Consider the following 18,507-nt stretch of genomic DNA (forward strand, 5'->3'; position numbering starts at 1 on the left):
TGCACTACACTTACTATTATTTCAAGCTCTCATCCAGAACGCAAAGCCTCTACTCTCGTATTCATGACTGCCCTCTACCTGATTTGCAGGGATGCTTGAGTTAGGACTTCAGAAACCCTAAGGAACCTCAGCTATCCAAAAAGCTTTATACTTGTATGTTTGGGAGCTACTGGTTTGTTTCGGTCCAGAGATTTCATTCTCTGGAATTTTTTTTTTATGTTATGTTAATCACCATACATCATTAGTTTTTGATGTAGTGTTCCATGATTCATTGTTTGCATATAACACGCAGTGCTCCATTCAATATGTGCCCTCTTTAATACCCATCACCAGGTTAACCCATCCCCCCACCCCCTCCCCTCTAGAACCCTCGGTTTTTTTCTCAGAGTCCGTAGTCTCTCATGTTTTGTCTCCTCCTCTGATTCCCCCCCCTTCATTTTCCCCTTCCGACTATCTTCTTTTTTTTTTTTTTTAACATATAATGTATTATTTGTTTCAGAGGTACAGGTCCGTGATTCATCAGTCTTACACAGTTCACAGCACTCACCATAGCACATACCCTCCCCAATGTCTATCACCTAGCCATCCCATCCCTCCCACCCCCACCACTCCAGCAAGCCTCAGTTTGTTTCCTGAGATTAAGAATTCCTCATATCAGTGAGATCATATGATACATGTCTTTCTGATTGACTTATTTCGCTTAGTATAATACCCTCTAGTTCCATCCATGTCGTTGCAAATGGCAAGATTTCAGTTTTTTTATGGCTGCATAATATCCCTTTGTATATATATACCACATCTTCTTTATCCATTCATCTGTTGATGGACATCTTGGCTCATCCCATAGTTTGGCTATTGTGGACATTGCTGCTATAAACATCGGGGTGCACGTACCCCTTCAGATCACATTTGTATCTTTGGGGTAAATAACAAGTAGTGCAATTGCTGGGTCGTATGGTAGCTCTATTTTCAACTTTTTGAAGAACCTCCATACTCTTTTCCAGAGTAACTGCACTAGCTTGCATTCCCAACAACAGTGTAGGAGGGTTCCCCTTTCTCCGCATCCTTGCCAACATCTGTCATTTCCTGACTTGTTAATTTTAGCCATTCTGACTGGTGTGAGGTGGTATCTCATTGAGGTTTTGATTTGGATTTTCCTGATGCCGAGCAATGTTGAGCACTTTTTCATGTGTCTGTTGGCCATTTGGATGTCTTCTTTGGAAAAATGTCTGTTCATGTCTTCTGCCCATTTCTTGATTGGATCCTTTGTTCTTTGGGTGTTGAGTTTGATAAGTTCTTTATAGATTTTGGATACTAGCCCTTTATCTGATATGTCATTTGCAAATATCTTCTCTCATTCTGTCGGTTGTCTTTTGGTTTTGTTGACTGTTTCCTTTGTTGCGCAAAAGCTTTTTATCTTGATGAAGTCCCAATAGTTCATTTTTGCCCTTGCTTCCCTTGCCTTTGGTGATGTTTCTAGGAAGAAGTTGCTATGGCTGAGGTCGAAGAAGTTGCTGCCTGTGTTCTCCTCTAGGGTTTTGATGGACGCCTGCCTCACATTTAGGTTTTTCATCCATTTTGAGTCTATTTTGTAAGGAAGTGGTCCAGTTTCATTCTTCTGCATGTGGCTGTCCAATTTTCCCAACACCATTTGTTGAAGAGACTGTCTTTTTTCCATTGGACATTCTTTCCTGCTTTGTAGAAGATTAGTTGACCATAGAGTTGAGGGTCCATTTCTGGGTTTTCTATTCTGTTGTTCCATTGATCTATGTGTCTGTTTTTGTGCCAGTACCATACTGTCTTGATGATGACAGCTTTGTAATAGAGCTGGAAGTTCAGAATTGTGATGCCACCAGCTTTGGTTATCTTTTTCAACATTCCTCTGACTATTCGGGGTCTTTTCTGGTTCCATACAAATTTTAGGATTATTTATAACATTTCTTTGAAAAAAGTGGATGGTATTTTGATAGGGATTGCATTAAATGTGTAGATTGCTCTACATAGCATTGACATCCTCACAATATTTGTTCTTCCAATCCATGAGCATGGAACATTTTTCCATTTCTTTGTATCTTCCTCAATTTCTTTTTTTTTTTTAAAGATTTTTATTTATTTATTTGAGACAGAGAGAATGAGAGAGAGAGAGAGCACATGAGAGGGGGGAGGGTCAGAGGGAGAAGCAGGCTCCCTGCAGAGCAGGGAGCCCGATGTGGGACTCGATCCCAGGACTCCAGGATCATGACCTGAGCCGAAGGCAGTCGCTTAAGCAACTGAGCCACCCAGGCGCCCTCTTCCTCAATTTCTTTCATGAGTATTTTATAGGTTTCTGAGTACAGATCCTTTGCCTCTTTGGTTAGATTTATTTCTAGGTATCTTATGGTTTTGGGTGCAGTTGTAAATGGGATCGACTCCTTGATTTCTCTTTCTTCTGTCTTGTTGTTGGTGTAAAAAAATGCAACTGATTTCTGTTCATTGACTTTATATCCTGCCACTTTACTGAATTCCTGTATGAGTTCTAGCAGTTTTGCGGTGGAGTCTTTTGGGTTTTCCACATAAAGTATCATATCATCTGCAAAGAGTGAGAGTTGGACTTCTTCCGGTTCGGATGCCTTTTATTTCTTTTTGTTGTCTGATTGCTGTGGCTAGGACTTCTAATACTATGTTGAATAGCAGTGGTGATAGTGGACATCTCTGCCTCGTTCCTGACCTTACGGGGAAAGCTCTCAGTTTTTCCCCATTGAGAATGATATTCGTTGTGGGTTTTTCACAGATGGCTTTTAGGATATTGAGGTATGTACCCTCTATCCCTACAGTCTGAAGAGTTTTAATCAAGAAAGGATGCTGTACTTTGTCAAATGCTTTTTCTGCTTCTATTGAGAGGATCATATGGTTCTTGTTCTTTCTTTTATTAATGTATTGTATCACATGGATTGATTTGCGGATGTTGAACCAAACTTGCAGCCCAGGAAGAAATCCCACTTGGTCGTGGTGAATAATCCTTTTAATGTACTGTTGGATCCTATTGGCTAGTATTTTGGTGAGAACTTTTGCATCCATGTTCATCAGGGATATTAGTCTGTAATCCTCCTTTTTGATGAGGTCTTTTTCTGATTTGGGGATCAAGGTAATGCTGGCCTCGTAAAATGAGTTTGGAAGTTTTCCTTTCATTTCTATTTTCTGGAACAGTTTCAGAAGAATAGGTATTAATTCTTCTTTAAATGTTTGGTAGAATTCCCCTGGGAAGCCATCTGGCCCTGGGCTCTTGTTTGTTGGGAGATTTTTGATGACTGTTTCAATTTCCTTAGTGGTTATGGGTCTGTTCAGGTTTTCTATTTCTTCTTGGTTCAGTTTTGGCTAGTTTATACATCTCTAGGAATGCACCCATTTCTTCCAGATTACTTAATTTGCTGGCATATAGTTGCTCATAATATGTTCTTATAATTGTTTGTATTTCTTTGGTGTTGGTTGTGATCTCTCCTCTTTCATTCATGATTTTATATATTTGGGTCATTTCTCTTTCCTTTTTGGTAAGTCTGGCCAGGGGTTTATCAATCTTATTCTCTCAAAGAACCAGCTCCTAGTTTCATTGATCTGTTCTACTGTTTTTTTGGTTTCTATTTCATTGATTTCTGCTCTGATCTTTATTATTTCTCTTCTCCTGCTGGGTATAGGCTTTATTTGCTGTTCTTTCTCCAGCTCCTTTAGGTGTAGGGTTAGGTTGTGTATTTGAGACCTTTCTTGTTTCTTGAGAAAGGCTTGTATTGCTATATACTTTCCTCTTAGGACCGCCTTTACTTCATCCCAAAGATTTTGAACAGTTGTGTTTTCATTTTCATTGGTTTCCATGAATTTTTTAAATTCTTCTTTAATTTCCTGGTTGACCCATTCATTCTTTAGGAGGATGCTCTTTAGCCTCCTTGTATTTGAGTTCTTTCTGAATTTCCTCTTGTGATTAAGTTCTAGTTTCAAAGCATTGTGGTCCAAAAATATGCAGGGAATGATCCCAATCTTTTGGTACCAGTTGAGATCTGATTTGTGACCTAGGATGTGATCTATTCTGGAGAATGTTCCATGGGCACTAAAGAAGAATGTGTATTCTGTTGCTTTGGGATGGACTGTTCTGAATATATCTGTGAAGTCCATTTGGTCCAGTGCATCATTTAAAGTCTTTATTTCCTTGTTGATCTTTTGCTTAGATGATCTGTCCATTTCAGTAAGGGGGTGTTAAAGTCCCCTACTATTATTGTATTATTCCTGATGTGTTTCTTTGATTTTGTTATTAATTGGCTTATATAATTGGCTGCTCCCATGTTAGGGGCATAGATATTTACAATTGTTAGATCTTCTTGTTGGATAGACCCTTTAAGTATGATATAGTGTCCTTCCTCATCTCTTATTATAATCTTTGGTTTAAAATCTAATTTGTCTGATATAAGGATTGCCACCCCAGCTTTCTTTTGGTGTCCATTAGCATGGTAAATATTGTTCCACCCCCTCACTTTCAATCTGGAGGTGTCTTTGCATCTAAAATGAGTCTCTTGCAGACAGCATATCGATGGGTCTTGTTTTTTTATCCAATCTGATACCCTGTGTCTTTTCATTGGGGCATTTAGCCCATTTACATTCAGGGTCACTATTGAAAGATATGAATTTAGTGCCATTGTATTGCCTGTAACATGACTGTTACTGTATATTGTCTGTGTTCCTTTCTGGTCTATGTTACTTTTAGGCTCTCTCTTTGCTTAGAGGACCCGTTTCAATATTTCTTGTAGGGCTGGTTTTGTGTTTGCAAATTCTTTTAGTTTTTGTTTCTTCTGGAAGCTTTTTATCTCTCCTTCTAGTTTCAATGACAGCCTGGCTGGATATAGTATTCTTGGCTGCATATTTTTCTCATTTAGTGCTCTGAATATATCATGCCAGTCCTTTCTGGCCCGCCAGGTCTCTCTGGATAGGTCTGTTTCCAATCTAATGTTTCTACCATTGCAGGTTACAGACCTCTTCTCCCGAGCTGCTTTCAGGATTTTCTCTTTGTCTCCGAGACTCGTAAGTTTTACTGTTAGATGTCAGGGTGTTGACCTATTTTTATTGATTTTGAGGGGGTTCTCTGTGCCTCCTGGATTTTGATGCCTGTGTCCTTCCCCAAATTAGGGAAGTTCTCTGGTATAATTTGTTCCAATATACCTTCTGCCCCTCTCTCTCTTTCTTCTTCTTCTGGGCTCCCAATTATTCTAATCTTGTTTCATCTTATGGTATCACTTATCTCTCAAATTCTGCCCTCATGATCCAGTAGTTGTTTATCTCTCTTTTTCTCAGCTTCTTTATTTTCCACCATTTGGTCTTCTATATCACTGATTCTCTCTTCTGCCTGATTTATCCTAGCAGTTAGAGCCTCCATTTTTGACTGCACTTCATTCCTAGCCTTTTTGATTTGGACTTGGTTAGATTTTAGTTCTTTTATTTCTCCAGAAAGGGTTTCTCTAGTATCTTCCATGCTTTTTTCAAGCCCAGCTAGTATCTTTATAATCGTCATTCTGAACTCTAGTTCTGATATCTTACTAATGTCTGTATTGATTAGGTCCCTGGCAGTCAGTACTGCCTCTTGTTCTTTTTTCTGAGGTGAGTTTTTCTGTCTTGTCATTTGTCCAGAGCAGAATAGATGAATGAAAGAACTAAATGCTAACAGGTTAACAACAACCCCAGAAAAATATACACTAAACAAATCAGATGAGACCTGAAACCAGGGGGAAAAGAAAGGCAAAGAAAGAAAAATAAAAAGAATATGATCAAATATGATCAGGCTGGTGAATAGATCAGTGCCACACACTAGATTTTGGGTGTATTTTGGTCTGTTAGAAGAAAGTGCCTCCCATAATTTTAAAGAAAGAAAAACTTATATATGTACAAAAATAAGGGTAAATATGATGAAGTGATGGAATATTACTGTAAAGATAAAATTATAAAAGATTTTATAAAAGGAATTGATAAGAAAAGAAGTTGGTTGAAAAAAGAAAGAAGAGAAATTTAAAAATAAAAAGGGAGAGAATGTGATCAGGCAGGAGACTAGAACAAAGCCATACACTAGAGATTTAGGGTGTTTTTTGGTCTGTTAGAAGAAACTGTATCCCAAAATTTTAAAGAAAGAACAACATATCTATACCAAAAATAAGGTTAACTACAATAAAGGGATAGAATATGACTCTAAAAGTGAAAAATAAAAAATATTTTTAGAGAAGGGATTGATAAGATGTTGAAAAAGGGAAAAAGAAAAATTCAAAAAAAATAGAAAAAGTAAAAAAAGAAAATTAAAAAAATTAACTTTGAAAGACTAAAGAATCATGATAAAAAAGCCATGGATTCTATGTGCAGTATTCCCCTAGCCCTGGAGTTCTGCCGTTCTCACTGATCCGTAAACTTGGTCTTGGCCGGCTGTTCTTGCCGATCTTCTGGGGGAGGGGCCTGTTGCCGTGGTTTCCAAATGTCTCTGCCGGAGGCAGAATTGTCCCCGCCCTTGCCATTCCCGGCTAAGTCATCTGCTCAGGTTTGCTCTTGGGACCTTTTGTTCCCTGCAAGCTTTCCGTACAGCTTTGGAGGCCGAGAGTGAAAATGGCAGCCTCCCAATCTCCGCCCTGGAGGAGCCGAGAACTCGGGGCCCCGCTCCTCAGTGCACCCCCAGAGAAAAGCAGTGAGTCACTCCCGTCTCCCTGGTCTCCGGCTGCACTCTGTGCTCACCCAGCCTGTGACCGAGCATTTCTATCTCTGGCACCCGACCCCATGTGGAGTCTCCAATCCCAGCAGATCCCTGCGGTGCACTCCCGTGCAGCTCCTCCCGGGGGAGGAAGGTGCGTCTCCCCGGATCTGCCGCTTGTTGGGTCCCTGCTGGAGGAGCAGGGGCCCGACTGTGCCGCGGATCACGGTTTATGGCGACTCCGAGCTGAGAGCCCGCGCCTGGGCTCCGCCTCTGCAGCCGGCTTCCCCGCTCCGTTACCTGGGAGCTCTGCCGCACTCAGGCACCCAGTCTTTCTGTGACCCCGAGGGTCCTGAGACCACACTGTCCCAGAGGGTTCCACCCCCCGCTTAGCCACCAGAGTGACATCCCTCAGCGGAGCAGACTTTTAAAAGTTTCGATTTTGTGCTCAGTGGTTCTATCACTTGCCAGAAGCGGCCGACAGAGGCCCCTCCCCCGAGGTCTATCCTCCTGAATATCACCTCGGATTCACTTCTCCGCAAGTCCTACCTTCCAGAAAGTGGTCGCTTTTCTGATGAGAGAGTTGTTGCTATTCTTTTCTTCGATCTCCTGTTGAGTTTGTAGGTGTTCAGAATGGTTTGATTCCTAATTAGCTGAATTCCTAGGACCAGGTGAAATTTAGGTCTCCTACTCCTCTGCCATCTTGCTCCTCCCCTATCTGGAAATTTTAAGGAGGATGAGAGAACTTACATAATTTGGGATCATGAAGTTGCTGTGTATGGATACAAAGGGATTGCTATAATCTCTGGAGATGTTGCATTTAAGGTCTACTTCTTAGAAACTTTGAGAACTTGAAAATAATTATTGAACATCAGCTTCATTACCCTTTCTTTCAATTCTATATCAAACTTCTAGCAAAGCAACTGGTATCCAAACTATCTTTGAAGCTCTTCAGGAGGAGCCACAAGGCCAACTTCCTAATTGGCAAGAGTGGTAACACCCAACCACAGGAATTAGTGGAACTTACAGCCTTGTAAAAATGTTTTGAAAAGAAAAGGTCCAAAGTGGGGGCAATGCACAATGACTTCCAGAACAAAGGAGAGTGGCGGGGGGTGGGGGTGGGGGGGGCGCGTCAGTTCTGGCTGGAAAACAAGAAAGCCTGCAATTTAGTGGATGTATGTTGGACTTGACAGTTCTTCTGGGAGACTTGGTTGGGAACTTAGTTTTGGAGATTGGAATGATCTCAGAGACTGAGAGAAACACAAGGAGGAGAGGGAGGGAAGTACAGCCAGAGGCATTAGGGAATTCATACAAGCTGGCTTCATGTTCCCTGGACCCTCTTTGTATTGTTTCATCACAACCCCTGAGTGGGGACCTCCTTTGGGAGAGACTGTTTCCTAATTAAGCTGAGATTCAAAGACCCAGGGCATTCACTGGGAAATGTCCCAAGGAAACAATCTTGAAATAAATATTGGTACATGTTCTAGTCTCCTGTTCTCACCTGGGATTGGCCTTTTATTTCTTTCAAAGGAAAAAATCCTATTTCTAGGAATTTCAAGATATACTGGTCAATTAATACATCTATATATTCATTTTCTCTGTCCTAAATGCCTCTTATGGTTGATTGGTACAATTATGAGCAGATCCTTGACCTGGGTAGTGAGCGTTTAGTGTGGGAGTGTGGAATTCAGAAGGAGGAGGTACATGGATCCTGGTCCTGCCCTCTGGAAGCTTTTAGACCGTTAAGGAATTCAAGTGACAAACACAGAACACCAACAGAAAAGGAAAATTATTTCAGCTGAGCATCAAGATGATTTGTAAGTCCTGACAGGAGGGGAAGAAGCTTGGAGATGGGGATCAGTCAGGAAGGTTTAGGAAAGGCTTCCTAGACAGGGGGACAGGATGTAGAATAGGGTTGAGAAGATCTAGAGGATCAAGACAGGACAGAAAGGAGTGAGGAGGGCATCACTGGGAGGGCAGGTACTTACTCAAGCCAAAGGCTCATCCCAGGAAGTGTAAGTCAGGATGTAAGGAGCTGAGTTAGGAAGGAGGTAATGGGCCTGAGGGTAGGGGGAGAATTAGGGCAGGGCTCTGACACCTGAGTCAGAGTCTGGACTGAATAGAAACCACTGGAATAATCTCAGATTATTTCACTGGAGAAAAGCCATTTCTGAACATAGCATTTGTGGACGATGTTTGTCTGTGTTGTTATAAGCTGGATTTGTGGTAGGCATTCTCAGGATTCCCAATAATGGGTTTGCTTTCTCTTCTGTGCATTTGGTTGTTCATTTGTTTATACTGCCTCCTTCTGCTGGATTCATAAAATATGATTATTTAATTCCCAGGTGTTTTGTTTTTTGTGTTCAGTCACTGTTATTTTCATACTTTGTCTTTGGCCCACTTTCCCTCATCTTCGGTAAAAGTGGAAAGAGCACAAGGACCACCCTGCACAACACAGTTGAGGAAAACAGAAATTATCATGCAACCCTTATCCCACACTGCCATTCAGATGGTCCTCCACTGGGATTCCTGCTCAGGGTCCATAGATGGACTTCAGAAGAGTGTATGACACTTTTTTTGAGGTGACCAACCTCAGGTGGGTCTGTGACTCAACAAATGTGAAGAACCACTGTTGTGTCTCTGTTGAGAGGTGGTTGCTGGGATGGTTCCCCAGAGAGAGAAACGTGGCAGAAGCATCCTTAGTGCCAACTGCAGGAGCCTCCAGGAAAGTTGAAGGGGCTGGAGGAGAAGAATTGGGAAAAGGGAAATGGGTTCAGAGGGAACTAGTAGGTTCTTTCTTTGTATTCTCCATATCCTGGTGATTACAGGATTCCGGTTCCCCTTCAGTTTAAATCTACTGAGACCCTGTCATTTATCAGGCTCTGTACCAGGTGCTCTCACAACATTATCTCCTGCAATCCTGTGTTGAACCTGCAGTGCACAGAGTGGAGTCAGTCCCTCCCTCAGTCATGGTGTGTTTGCACCATTGCTTCCTGTCAGGCCCCTTTTCAATGCATTTTATTTTCCCCTTTCATCCTTATCTCTATTCTCATATCCCCTCCTCACTGGAGGCACTTGCTTTAGCGTATTTAACAAATGCTCTTCCAGTCCATGCTCTATATGTGTATTTAGATATATTCCTCCATTCCACAAATACAGTGCTATGTGTCAGGCACAGTTGTAGATGTGGGGAATATAGTCAGGAGCCAAACAGTTTAAAAAGTCCTGCTTTCAAGCAGCTTATATTCTTATGGAGTGAGATATAATGAACAAATAAGTAAAACATACAGTACCTTAATTAGTGACAAGTGCTATGGAGAAATGAAGGGCTGGGGATAAGGTCTGTTGTGCATAGTTAGGAGTAGATTGCAGTTGTTATGTGGGGTGAATCAGGAAGGCCATGCTTTAAACGTTCCATTTCACCAAATACAGTGAAGGGAAGAACCATGTGGATATCTGGGTGAGAAGTAGTGCCTTTATAGGGGACAGCCAGTGCAAAGGCCCTGAGGTAGGGTCCTGCCTGGTAAGTTAGGAGGCCAGAAGGTTAGGAGGCCACTGACTAGAGAGAAATGTGTGGGAAGAGACAGAAACAGAAGGCTGAGAAGTAGCTGGGTCAGTGACAAATACTGTAGGACTCTGTAGGCCATTGTAAATGCAGACCTTGGCTTTACTCTGAATGAAAAGGAAACAGAAAAAGGTTTTCAGCAGAGGAATGATGTGACATTTTTAATAGATGCATGTGAATCCTTCACAAATGTACAGCGTTTTCTATTTTTTTAAAGGTACATAAATGGCATTGTTCTGTACACCTCATCCTGCTTTTACTTTTCCTACTTGTCATTGTTTCTGAGATCTACCCAAGTTGCTCTCTGTAAATCTGCTTTATTATCTCTGACTGCCGTGTCATATTTCATTGTGCACACACGGCACATTTTACTTATATATTCCTCTAGGAACAGATGCTGGCACAGCTCCCACTTCCTGCCACCACAAACAGTCCTGTGAGGAACGTGCTCACATGGGCTCCTTATGGACTCAGGAGAGAGTCTCCTTGGGGTGTGCACCTCGCAGAGGGATTGCGGGGTGGGAGGGTGTGTGTGTTCTTAATTCTACTGAGATTGTGCTTCAGGATGGTGCCCAGTGACGCTCCCACCAGCAGTGTGGGGTGGTTTGTATCTCCTCACTGAATTCTCATGCTGATCCAGTGAGGGAGGTCAGGTGAGGTCCTTGTGGGTGAGGAGACTGAGGCTTAGAGAGAGTGATCCAATTCCCCAAGTTCATGTAGTCACATGGAAGGGCCAGGGCTCACATCCAGCATTTCTGACATAATGGTCATTGCTCTTACCTCTATAGTACCCAGCACTGCCTGTTCCAGAAATAAGGCATCCACAGGCAAAGATGTTATTATATTTATTATTTTAATTTTTATTATTATATCTGAGCCTTGCATTTTTTGCTGCCTGGTCTAACTCAATGAGCCTAGGACCACCAAATGTTTAATACCACATGGATGAGGGTGCCTAATTAGAGTCCTAAGTGTTTCAAAGTGAATTATGTGGAATAAAACTGTTTCCATGTCTCATGAGGGCCAGCTAAAAGGCTCAAGTTTCAGTGGATGATTTTGAGGCTAGACATTTATAAAGACTGATTTTCAGAGTTTGGGGACATTGGATCAGATTTCATTTTTAAGTGTTAGGTAGATGATATTAAGTCCGTACTGGCACTGAGCTATGTACTTGACAGGCATCCTTTCACTTACTCCTCACAACTAAACTAGGAGGGATTTACTTTTACTCCCACTTGACTCTTGTGGAAATTAAAGCCCCAAGAGGAAAACTAATTTGTCCAGAGTCACCAGGTGGGAGGTTGAGGTGTGATTTGAACCTGAACAGTCTACCTGTAGAACCTTACTCTTAACTACTCAACTGTGCCTTCTCTCTGTGAGGGAGGATTTTATAACCTCTTCCGCATGAACACGAGGACAATTTCTTGTCAGTTAGGTAGTTTAGAGCAGTCAGTCATGGGAAGTACAGGGCTAGTGGACAAGAATCTCCAGAGGGAAAGGATCTGAAGTTTGAAAATGTTCCCCAGGTGTCTTCATTAGGCCTCCCTCTGTCCCCGGAAGTGAGAACCTCTGCCTTAGGACATCCTACCTGGATTATAAGGCGTGAACATGATGCCTTCAAAAAGGTACAGATTCTCTAACTGGGCATGGGTGGTTGGTTGTCTATAACCCCAGGCAGCCTGATATGTTTAAACAAGTGTCCTCAAAGCTAAGAATTCTTTATCACCCTGCGGTCAACATTTTATCACAGTTGGTTTTCCCCCCATACTTTTGATTTTGCTCACCTTCTGCTTGGAAGATAATTCCATTTATATCTTTACCTGATCCAGGTTTGTAAAGGCTGCTTGGCTAAAAGTCTATATCTCAAAGTCAAGTAGATAGGAATCCTAGATTATGTGCTCCTTCAAGTATCTCTTCTCAGTTTGGTCATTTGTTCAACAAATACTTATTGAGCACCTAACTCACAGTCTGATGGAGGAGACAGGCAGCTGACCTGGAATTTGGATACATTAGGATCAGTGGCACATGGTGAAGCCCAGTGCTAGGAGACCACATGGGAAGGGCAGTGTAAGGGAAGCTTCCTGGGGAAGCATCAGCGGACCTGGGAACTGAAAGAGAAGTGGGGGTTAGCTAAGTGAAGGGGCCAAGAGGGCATTAGAGGCAAGGGAACAGGGTGAGTATCAAATTTCACAGGTGGAGCAGGAACTGGGCAGAGGATGAGGCTGGAGGAATAAGCATAGGTCAGATTATTAAGGAAGGAGGGATTATGAAGGAAGGGCAGTGAGGAACCACTGAACAGTTTGAAGCCTGGGGATGGATGGGGGACACCTCAATCACATTTATAGGATAGAAAGGATCCATGAGTTAAGAACTGACCCTCCCTATCTATCTCATATGCTTGTTGGTAAATAATAACATTGGAACTGGTAGGTGGCAAATAAGGAGTCTAGATGGATTTGTAGATAGAAGGTCTGACCCATAACCCAAGGGTTCCTTTTGATCATCTATAGAGCACACCTTTCAATTTTGACTTGATCTTTCTGTCTTTAAAAACCTATGACATCATTTCCTAAAATCCTCTCAAAACCAAAGCCTGAGTAGGGAGGAGAGTGGGGGCTGTATGATTTTGTTCTCTGTTTTCAACTACTCATTTCTGGGGCTTTGCTGTGAGTTGTTCATGCAAAGCCTTTCTCAAATGGAGGGGACAATTTGAATAGCAGCAGGAGAGGAGGAGGTAGGAGATACTATATGCAGGGTTTGTTCATTAAAATATATATATATTTGATATATTCAGACAATGGTTTGTGGCAGTTAAAAATAAATCCTTGTGAAAATTAACAGACAGTTACAAGTGAGTGCTTTAATACAAGCTCACAGAGCAGGGCAGATTCTCCAGGCCCTGGCAGCTGATGTCCCAGATGGCTCAGGGTGTGTAGAGAGCACAGTGTGGCCGGTGAGGAGACTGTCTGCAGAAGTGCGCTCACCTTCTCTCCTGGAACCCAGAGAGGGAGGGGACAGAAGGAATTGTCTTGGTTGTGAACTACTGAGCTAGGTGACTCATTTCTTTTCTCCCTACCCATCACACTTCACAGTTGTGGATATAAAAACTGTAATTAATTTTTGTCTGGCTGCTTTGGGTGAGGTTTATTAAATGTCAGAATTCATAAGACTACTTTCCTGGCTCCTCTCCCTTCTCAGTCATGGACCCTGGGTTGGCTGTTGCCCCCATTTCTCCAGTGTTTCCTTCCCAGGCAGCCTGGTCCTCTCCTTCTTGAAGGTGGTTATGAAGGCCTTTCTCTCTCCTCCCCTCTGTTCACAGCGCCCCTGTGGGCCTAGGTGGGGAAAGTGAAAGTGTGGCCATTAGCACAGCTGAATGGATGATGTAGACTGAGGAGAAAAGGGGTCACAGTGCCATCTGACCTTGACTGGCTGATGTAGGGGCTATCGGTTTATGACTGGGGGGTCCAAATTTATATTTTAACCTCAGATGTTATTTTCAAAATGGGTCTGTAATTGCAACAAGGCTGACCAGTCCATGAATTAACCTGTCATAACTCACACCCAAGCACCCCTCACACATCCCATGTGAGAATTACTCTACAGTGATTCATGCCCTGTTGTCTTATAGCTTAATTAGTACATGACGCTACATGAGTTAGATGAACCCAAGTTGGAATATATCAAGTGGTATGTTAAAAAGCAGAATGTTGGGAGCCATTGGCCCTTTTACTGGAGGGAAGGCAATATTGATTTTCCTCTGATGTCTTTGGTGTCAGTTTCTATGATATTTGTGCTGCAACAACTTCTGAGCTTTAGTTGCTTGGTTGAACACCATTGTTCAGTAAATATTTATTGTTTACTTAGGGATTATGGAGGGATAGCCCAGAACAGAAAAAATATGAAACAGTAGATTTGAAGCCTGAGCAACAGAACTTGGCAGCCCCAACCCAACTCAGCTTAACTCAGCCTCATTGAACCTGACCCCAGACTCTCCACTCCTGGGCTTGCTACAGATCTCTGATCCTAGAATCCTCTTCACTTCCAGCTAGAATGCTGTGTCAGGCCCTTCGCAGAATTTGTCAAAAGCTGGTACGCAGACGAATGTTGGAGGAAGACGTGAATGAGATGGCCCCTGCCAGAAGACTGACCACTCTGGATTTAGTGGCACTGGGTGTGGGCTGCACAGTGGGAGTAGGTGTGTTTGTCCTGGCTGGTGAGGTGGCTAGAGATATAACAGGACCATCCATTGTGATCTGTTTGTTGGTAGCCAGCCTATCTTCTATATTGGCTGGGCTGTGCTATGCAGAGTTTGGTGTCCAGGTTCCCTATGCTGGCTCTTCATATCTCTACACTTATGTCACTATGGGTGAACTCTGGGCTTTCATCACTGGCTGGAACCTTATCATCTTCTTTGTTGCTCATTCAGCCACTGTGGCCCGGGCTTGGACCTTAGCTTTTGACAATCTGCTTGGGAACCAGATCTCTCAGACCCTGCATGAGAGCGTCTCACCGAATATTCTCCAGGTCCTTGGAGAAATTCTAGGCTTCATTGTTGTGGGCCTTATGTTGTTGCTCATGGAAGTGCTGACACTGAGGAATAGGTGGATTTTCCTGGTTTCCAAAGTGTTCACATTGGTGAAACTTTTGGTTCTCAGTTTTGTTATCATCTCTGGCTTCATGAAGGGGGACCTGCACAACTGGAAGCTCACGGAAGAGGACTACATAAAGGCTGGACTCAATGGCACCTCTGGCGTGGGGCCTCTGGGCTCTGGAGGATTCATGCCTTTTGGCTTCAAGGGGATTCTCCGTGGAGTAGCTATCTGTTTCTATGCATTTATTGGTTTCAGCATTATTATTACCAGAGTTGAAGAAGTCCAGAATCCCAGGCGTTCCATCCCCATGGGAATTGTGATTTCACTGCTCATCTGCTTTTTGGTGTATTTTGGAGTCTCTGCGGCACTTACACTCATGGTACCTTACTACCAGCTTCGACCTGGGAGCACCTTGCCTGAGGCATTTCTCCATATTGGCTGGGTAACTGCCTACTATATTGTAACTTTTGTATTCCTCTGTAGTCTTTCTGTCAGCATCTTTGGCTTTGTGTTCCCCATTCGTAATCTGATATACATGATGGCACAGGACGGCCTCCTGTTCCCTGTCCTTGCCAGAATCCAAACCAGCACATACATGCCCAATGTGTCCACTGTAATCTTGGGCATTATCATAGGAATCATGGCATTCTTCTTTGGACTCACTGATCTTCTCGATCTCATGTCAGTTGGGGCCCTGCTAGCTTACTCCCTGATGGCTCTTTGTGTTCTCATCCTCAGGTATCAGCCTGAAAGGAGGAATGGGGTAAAAGAAGCACAGGTGCAAGAGGGGAACAGACCTGCAGCTGAGGCCCTGACTCTACAGGGACTATTCTTTCCAGGCAGCCCCACCCCCACTCCGCTCTCTGGCCGGGTTGTCGTTGTTTGCTCCTCACTGCTTGTTCTGCTGCTGACTCTTCTCTGCCTGGTGCTGGCCCAGTGGCCAGGTCTGCTCTCTGGAGACCCAGCGCCGATCACAGTGGTTGTGCTGCTCCTGGTGCTCATCACTGGGATCACTGGGGTCATCTGGAGACAGCCACAGAGCTCTGCTCCCCTTCAGTTTAAGGTCCCTGCTGTGCCTCTCCTCCCACTCCTGAGCATCTTTGTGAATGTTTGCCTTATGATGCAGATGACAGCTGCCACCTGGGCCCGATTTGGTGTCTGGATGCTGATTGGGTTTGCTATCTACTTTGGCTATGGGATCCAGCACAGCTTGGTCCCTTAACCCCACTTCATTTAGGTCCAAAACTGTAGACTCAGCAGTGAACTCAGCAGTGCCAGTCTGTATTGGGTTGACATTATCACAGCTGAATGTAGTCTGGCCCCCTGCAATAATGGAGTACTTTTGAGCACATGGAAAGCTTGGCTTCCCATGGGTAGCTGGTGGGAGAACACTAATACGGCTCTGTATTTATTGTGAAATGAAGGATGTGTCTTTGCTCTTTCTCCTTTTTTGTTTTTTTGGGTTTTTTTTTGGTCTACTTTTCAATTGTGTCTGTGCTGCATACTGGGTTTTTAAGAAGTTATTATTAAAAGAAACTAGAAAAAGTGTTTTTGTTTTCTTTCGGTTAATATCCAGTAGTGAAAATACTGGATAGTATGGTAGTTTTATTTTTAATTTTCTGAGGAACTTCCATAATGATTTCCATAATGGCAGCAACAATTTACATTCCCACTGACAGTATATGAGGGTTCGTTTTTCTCTACATCCTCATCAACATTTGCCATTTCTTGCCTTTTTATTTTAGCCACTCGGTCAGGTGTAAAGTGATATCTCAATGTAGTTCTAATATACATTTCCTGATGAATAGTGATGCTGACCATTTTTCATGTGTCTGTTAGCCATCTGGTATGTCTTCTTTGGAAAATGTTTATTCAAGCCCTCTGTCCAGTTTTTATTGGATTATTTGTGGGGTTTTTTTGGTGTTGAGCTATATACGTTCTTTATATACTTTGGATATTAACACCTTTTTACATATATCTAGTGTCCTGTGGTTAAGTTGATGCTGGATAAAAAAAGAAACCCAACAAAAAAGTGAAAGTGGTTGAGCTGGGTATGCTCATTGCTGTCTCTTTAACTCACTAATCAAAGTCATGGTGAAGGGGGATGTGAAGACAGAGTCTAGGAATACCACTTTGCTCAGGGGTGCTCAAATTTCAGCAGGTGCCACCTCACCTGGAGAGCTTGTGAAAACAGATTGCCGGGCCCCACCCCCAGTCTTTGGAGTTCAGTAGGTCAGGGTGGCGCCCAGAACTTGTACTTCTAACAAGTTCCCAGGTAAGGCTGATACTGCTGGTCCAGGGAACACAATTGAAAACCAAAGTTCCAGCTGAAGACCTTGAGAATGTAAAGATTAAGTGAAGGAAACAAAGGTGCGCTCTGAATATTTACTTTCATTTAATGAGACATTTAGATTAAAATACCATCCATTAATCCTTTCCCAGTGGGGATATCAGAGTGAATCATTTCACAATGTATATGTATATCAAATCACCACAATGTACTCATTAAATATCTTACAATTTTATATGTCAATTATACCTCAATAAAGCTGAAATTTTAAAAATGAAATATCACAGTTATCTGTGTATCTTTATTTTCTTTATGATTGTAAATCATAGGTAAGGAGTGTGTCTTGTTTACTGCTGAGAACATCCAGCTGGGGCCAGGCACATAATGAGCATTTAATAAATTCATGTTCAACTGAATTGAGCCTTACACATTTCTTTGAAACAGAAAATTCTCCTTCCTTTCAGGCTAAGGCTATGGTATTCCTTTAAAACTATCTTCTGGGAAACTTCCTTGACAAACAGAATTTCTCTCCATCCAGAACTAAATCTAGAACTGCCTCTAGACCTGTACCGAGCTATCGCAAGTTTTGCCTTTGTGTGCCTATGCCTGAGTTCTGGTGACTATCCTGTCTGTTCCATCAGAGTGGAATCTTGCTCAAAGCAAGGAGTAGGTTCTCTCCTTCCTCTAGACCCAACATTAAGAACAGTGTTGTTCATTCAAAGAGCAACAGGAAAAATACAGACCTGGGGCAGGAGAGTACCTGACATGACCTCCACTGGTCCTGCTCCATCTCTTCCCATGGAATATGGGGAGGGGCCAGAAGTAGTGAAATTGATAGAAGGCCCAACCTGCTCTGACTCCAGGGAACCCCAGAAGATGAGACTGGCTCCAGTGTGGGCACAACAGGCATCTTTCTTGATGCAGTCTATGGTTGGAATAGAAGCGCCAGTGTTTTTTCTGTTGTATTTATGCATGGGGCCTGCCCTAGGAGGGAGGGCTAGGAAGCTACTTTCTTACTCGCGGAATTTCTTATTTTCCCAACAGGGAGTAGGTGACTCCAGGGAAGCCTGATAGAGGCAGGATTACTCATATATTTACATACTCCTTTAGATGCTTCTTTGAAGGACTGGTGCAAAAACCTTGTGAGAGCATCTAAAATATCTTGGTAAGAGAGAATGTACACCCCAAATGGGGAGGGAAATGGACTGACATAGAAGGAATTAATAACTGGACAGCGATTAAGGCATCATTACTTTGGAAGGAAACGTATGAGTAGAAACTGAGAAAGAGGTATTAGTCAATGGACACTTCCTGGAGGAGGATGCTTATGGTGCAATTTGGGAAATAAAAGAGAGGTGAGTTGGAAGAGAAATGG

General features: G+C 42.8%; 2 protein-coding genes across 2 annotated transcripts in view; both read left to right on the forward strand.

The window, feature by feature from the left end:
- Positions 1 to 9,259: 9,259 nt before the first annotated feature.
- The window catches only part of LOC118025592 (cationic amino acid transporter 3-like), an 84,736-nt gene continuing 75,488 nt past the window's right edge, over positions 9,260 to 18,507 (forward strand). Inside the window, exon 1 of the mRNA XM_035028108.1 lies at positions 9,260 to 9,281. The gene's annotated coding sequence lies outside the window, so the exon portion shown is untranslated. The remainder of the gene's footprint in view (positions 9,282 to 18,507) is intronic.
- On the forward strand, positions 14,301 to 16,064 carry LOC118025422 (cationic amino acid transporter 3-like). The gene has a single exon (XM_035027833.1). It carries the CDS (start codon positions 14,301 to 14,303, stop codon positions 16,062 to 16,064), a length of 1,764 nt encoding a protein of 587 aa, XP_034883724.1.

Source organism: Mirounga leonina, unplaced genomic scaffold (assembly GCF_011800145.1).
Source record: "Mirounga leonina isolate KUSES-001 unplaced genomic scaffold, KU_Mleo_1.0 Mir_201, whole genome shotgun sequence".
Lineage (NCBI taxonomy): Eukaryota > Metazoa > Chordata > Mammalia > Carnivora > Phocidae > Mirounga > Mirounga leonina.

Excerpts from the sequence above, each read along its gene's own strand:
- LOC118025422 (XM_035027833.1), top strand. The coding sequence starts at position 14,301 with ATGCTGTGTCAGGCCCTTCGCAGAATTTGTCAAAAGCTGGTACGCAGA.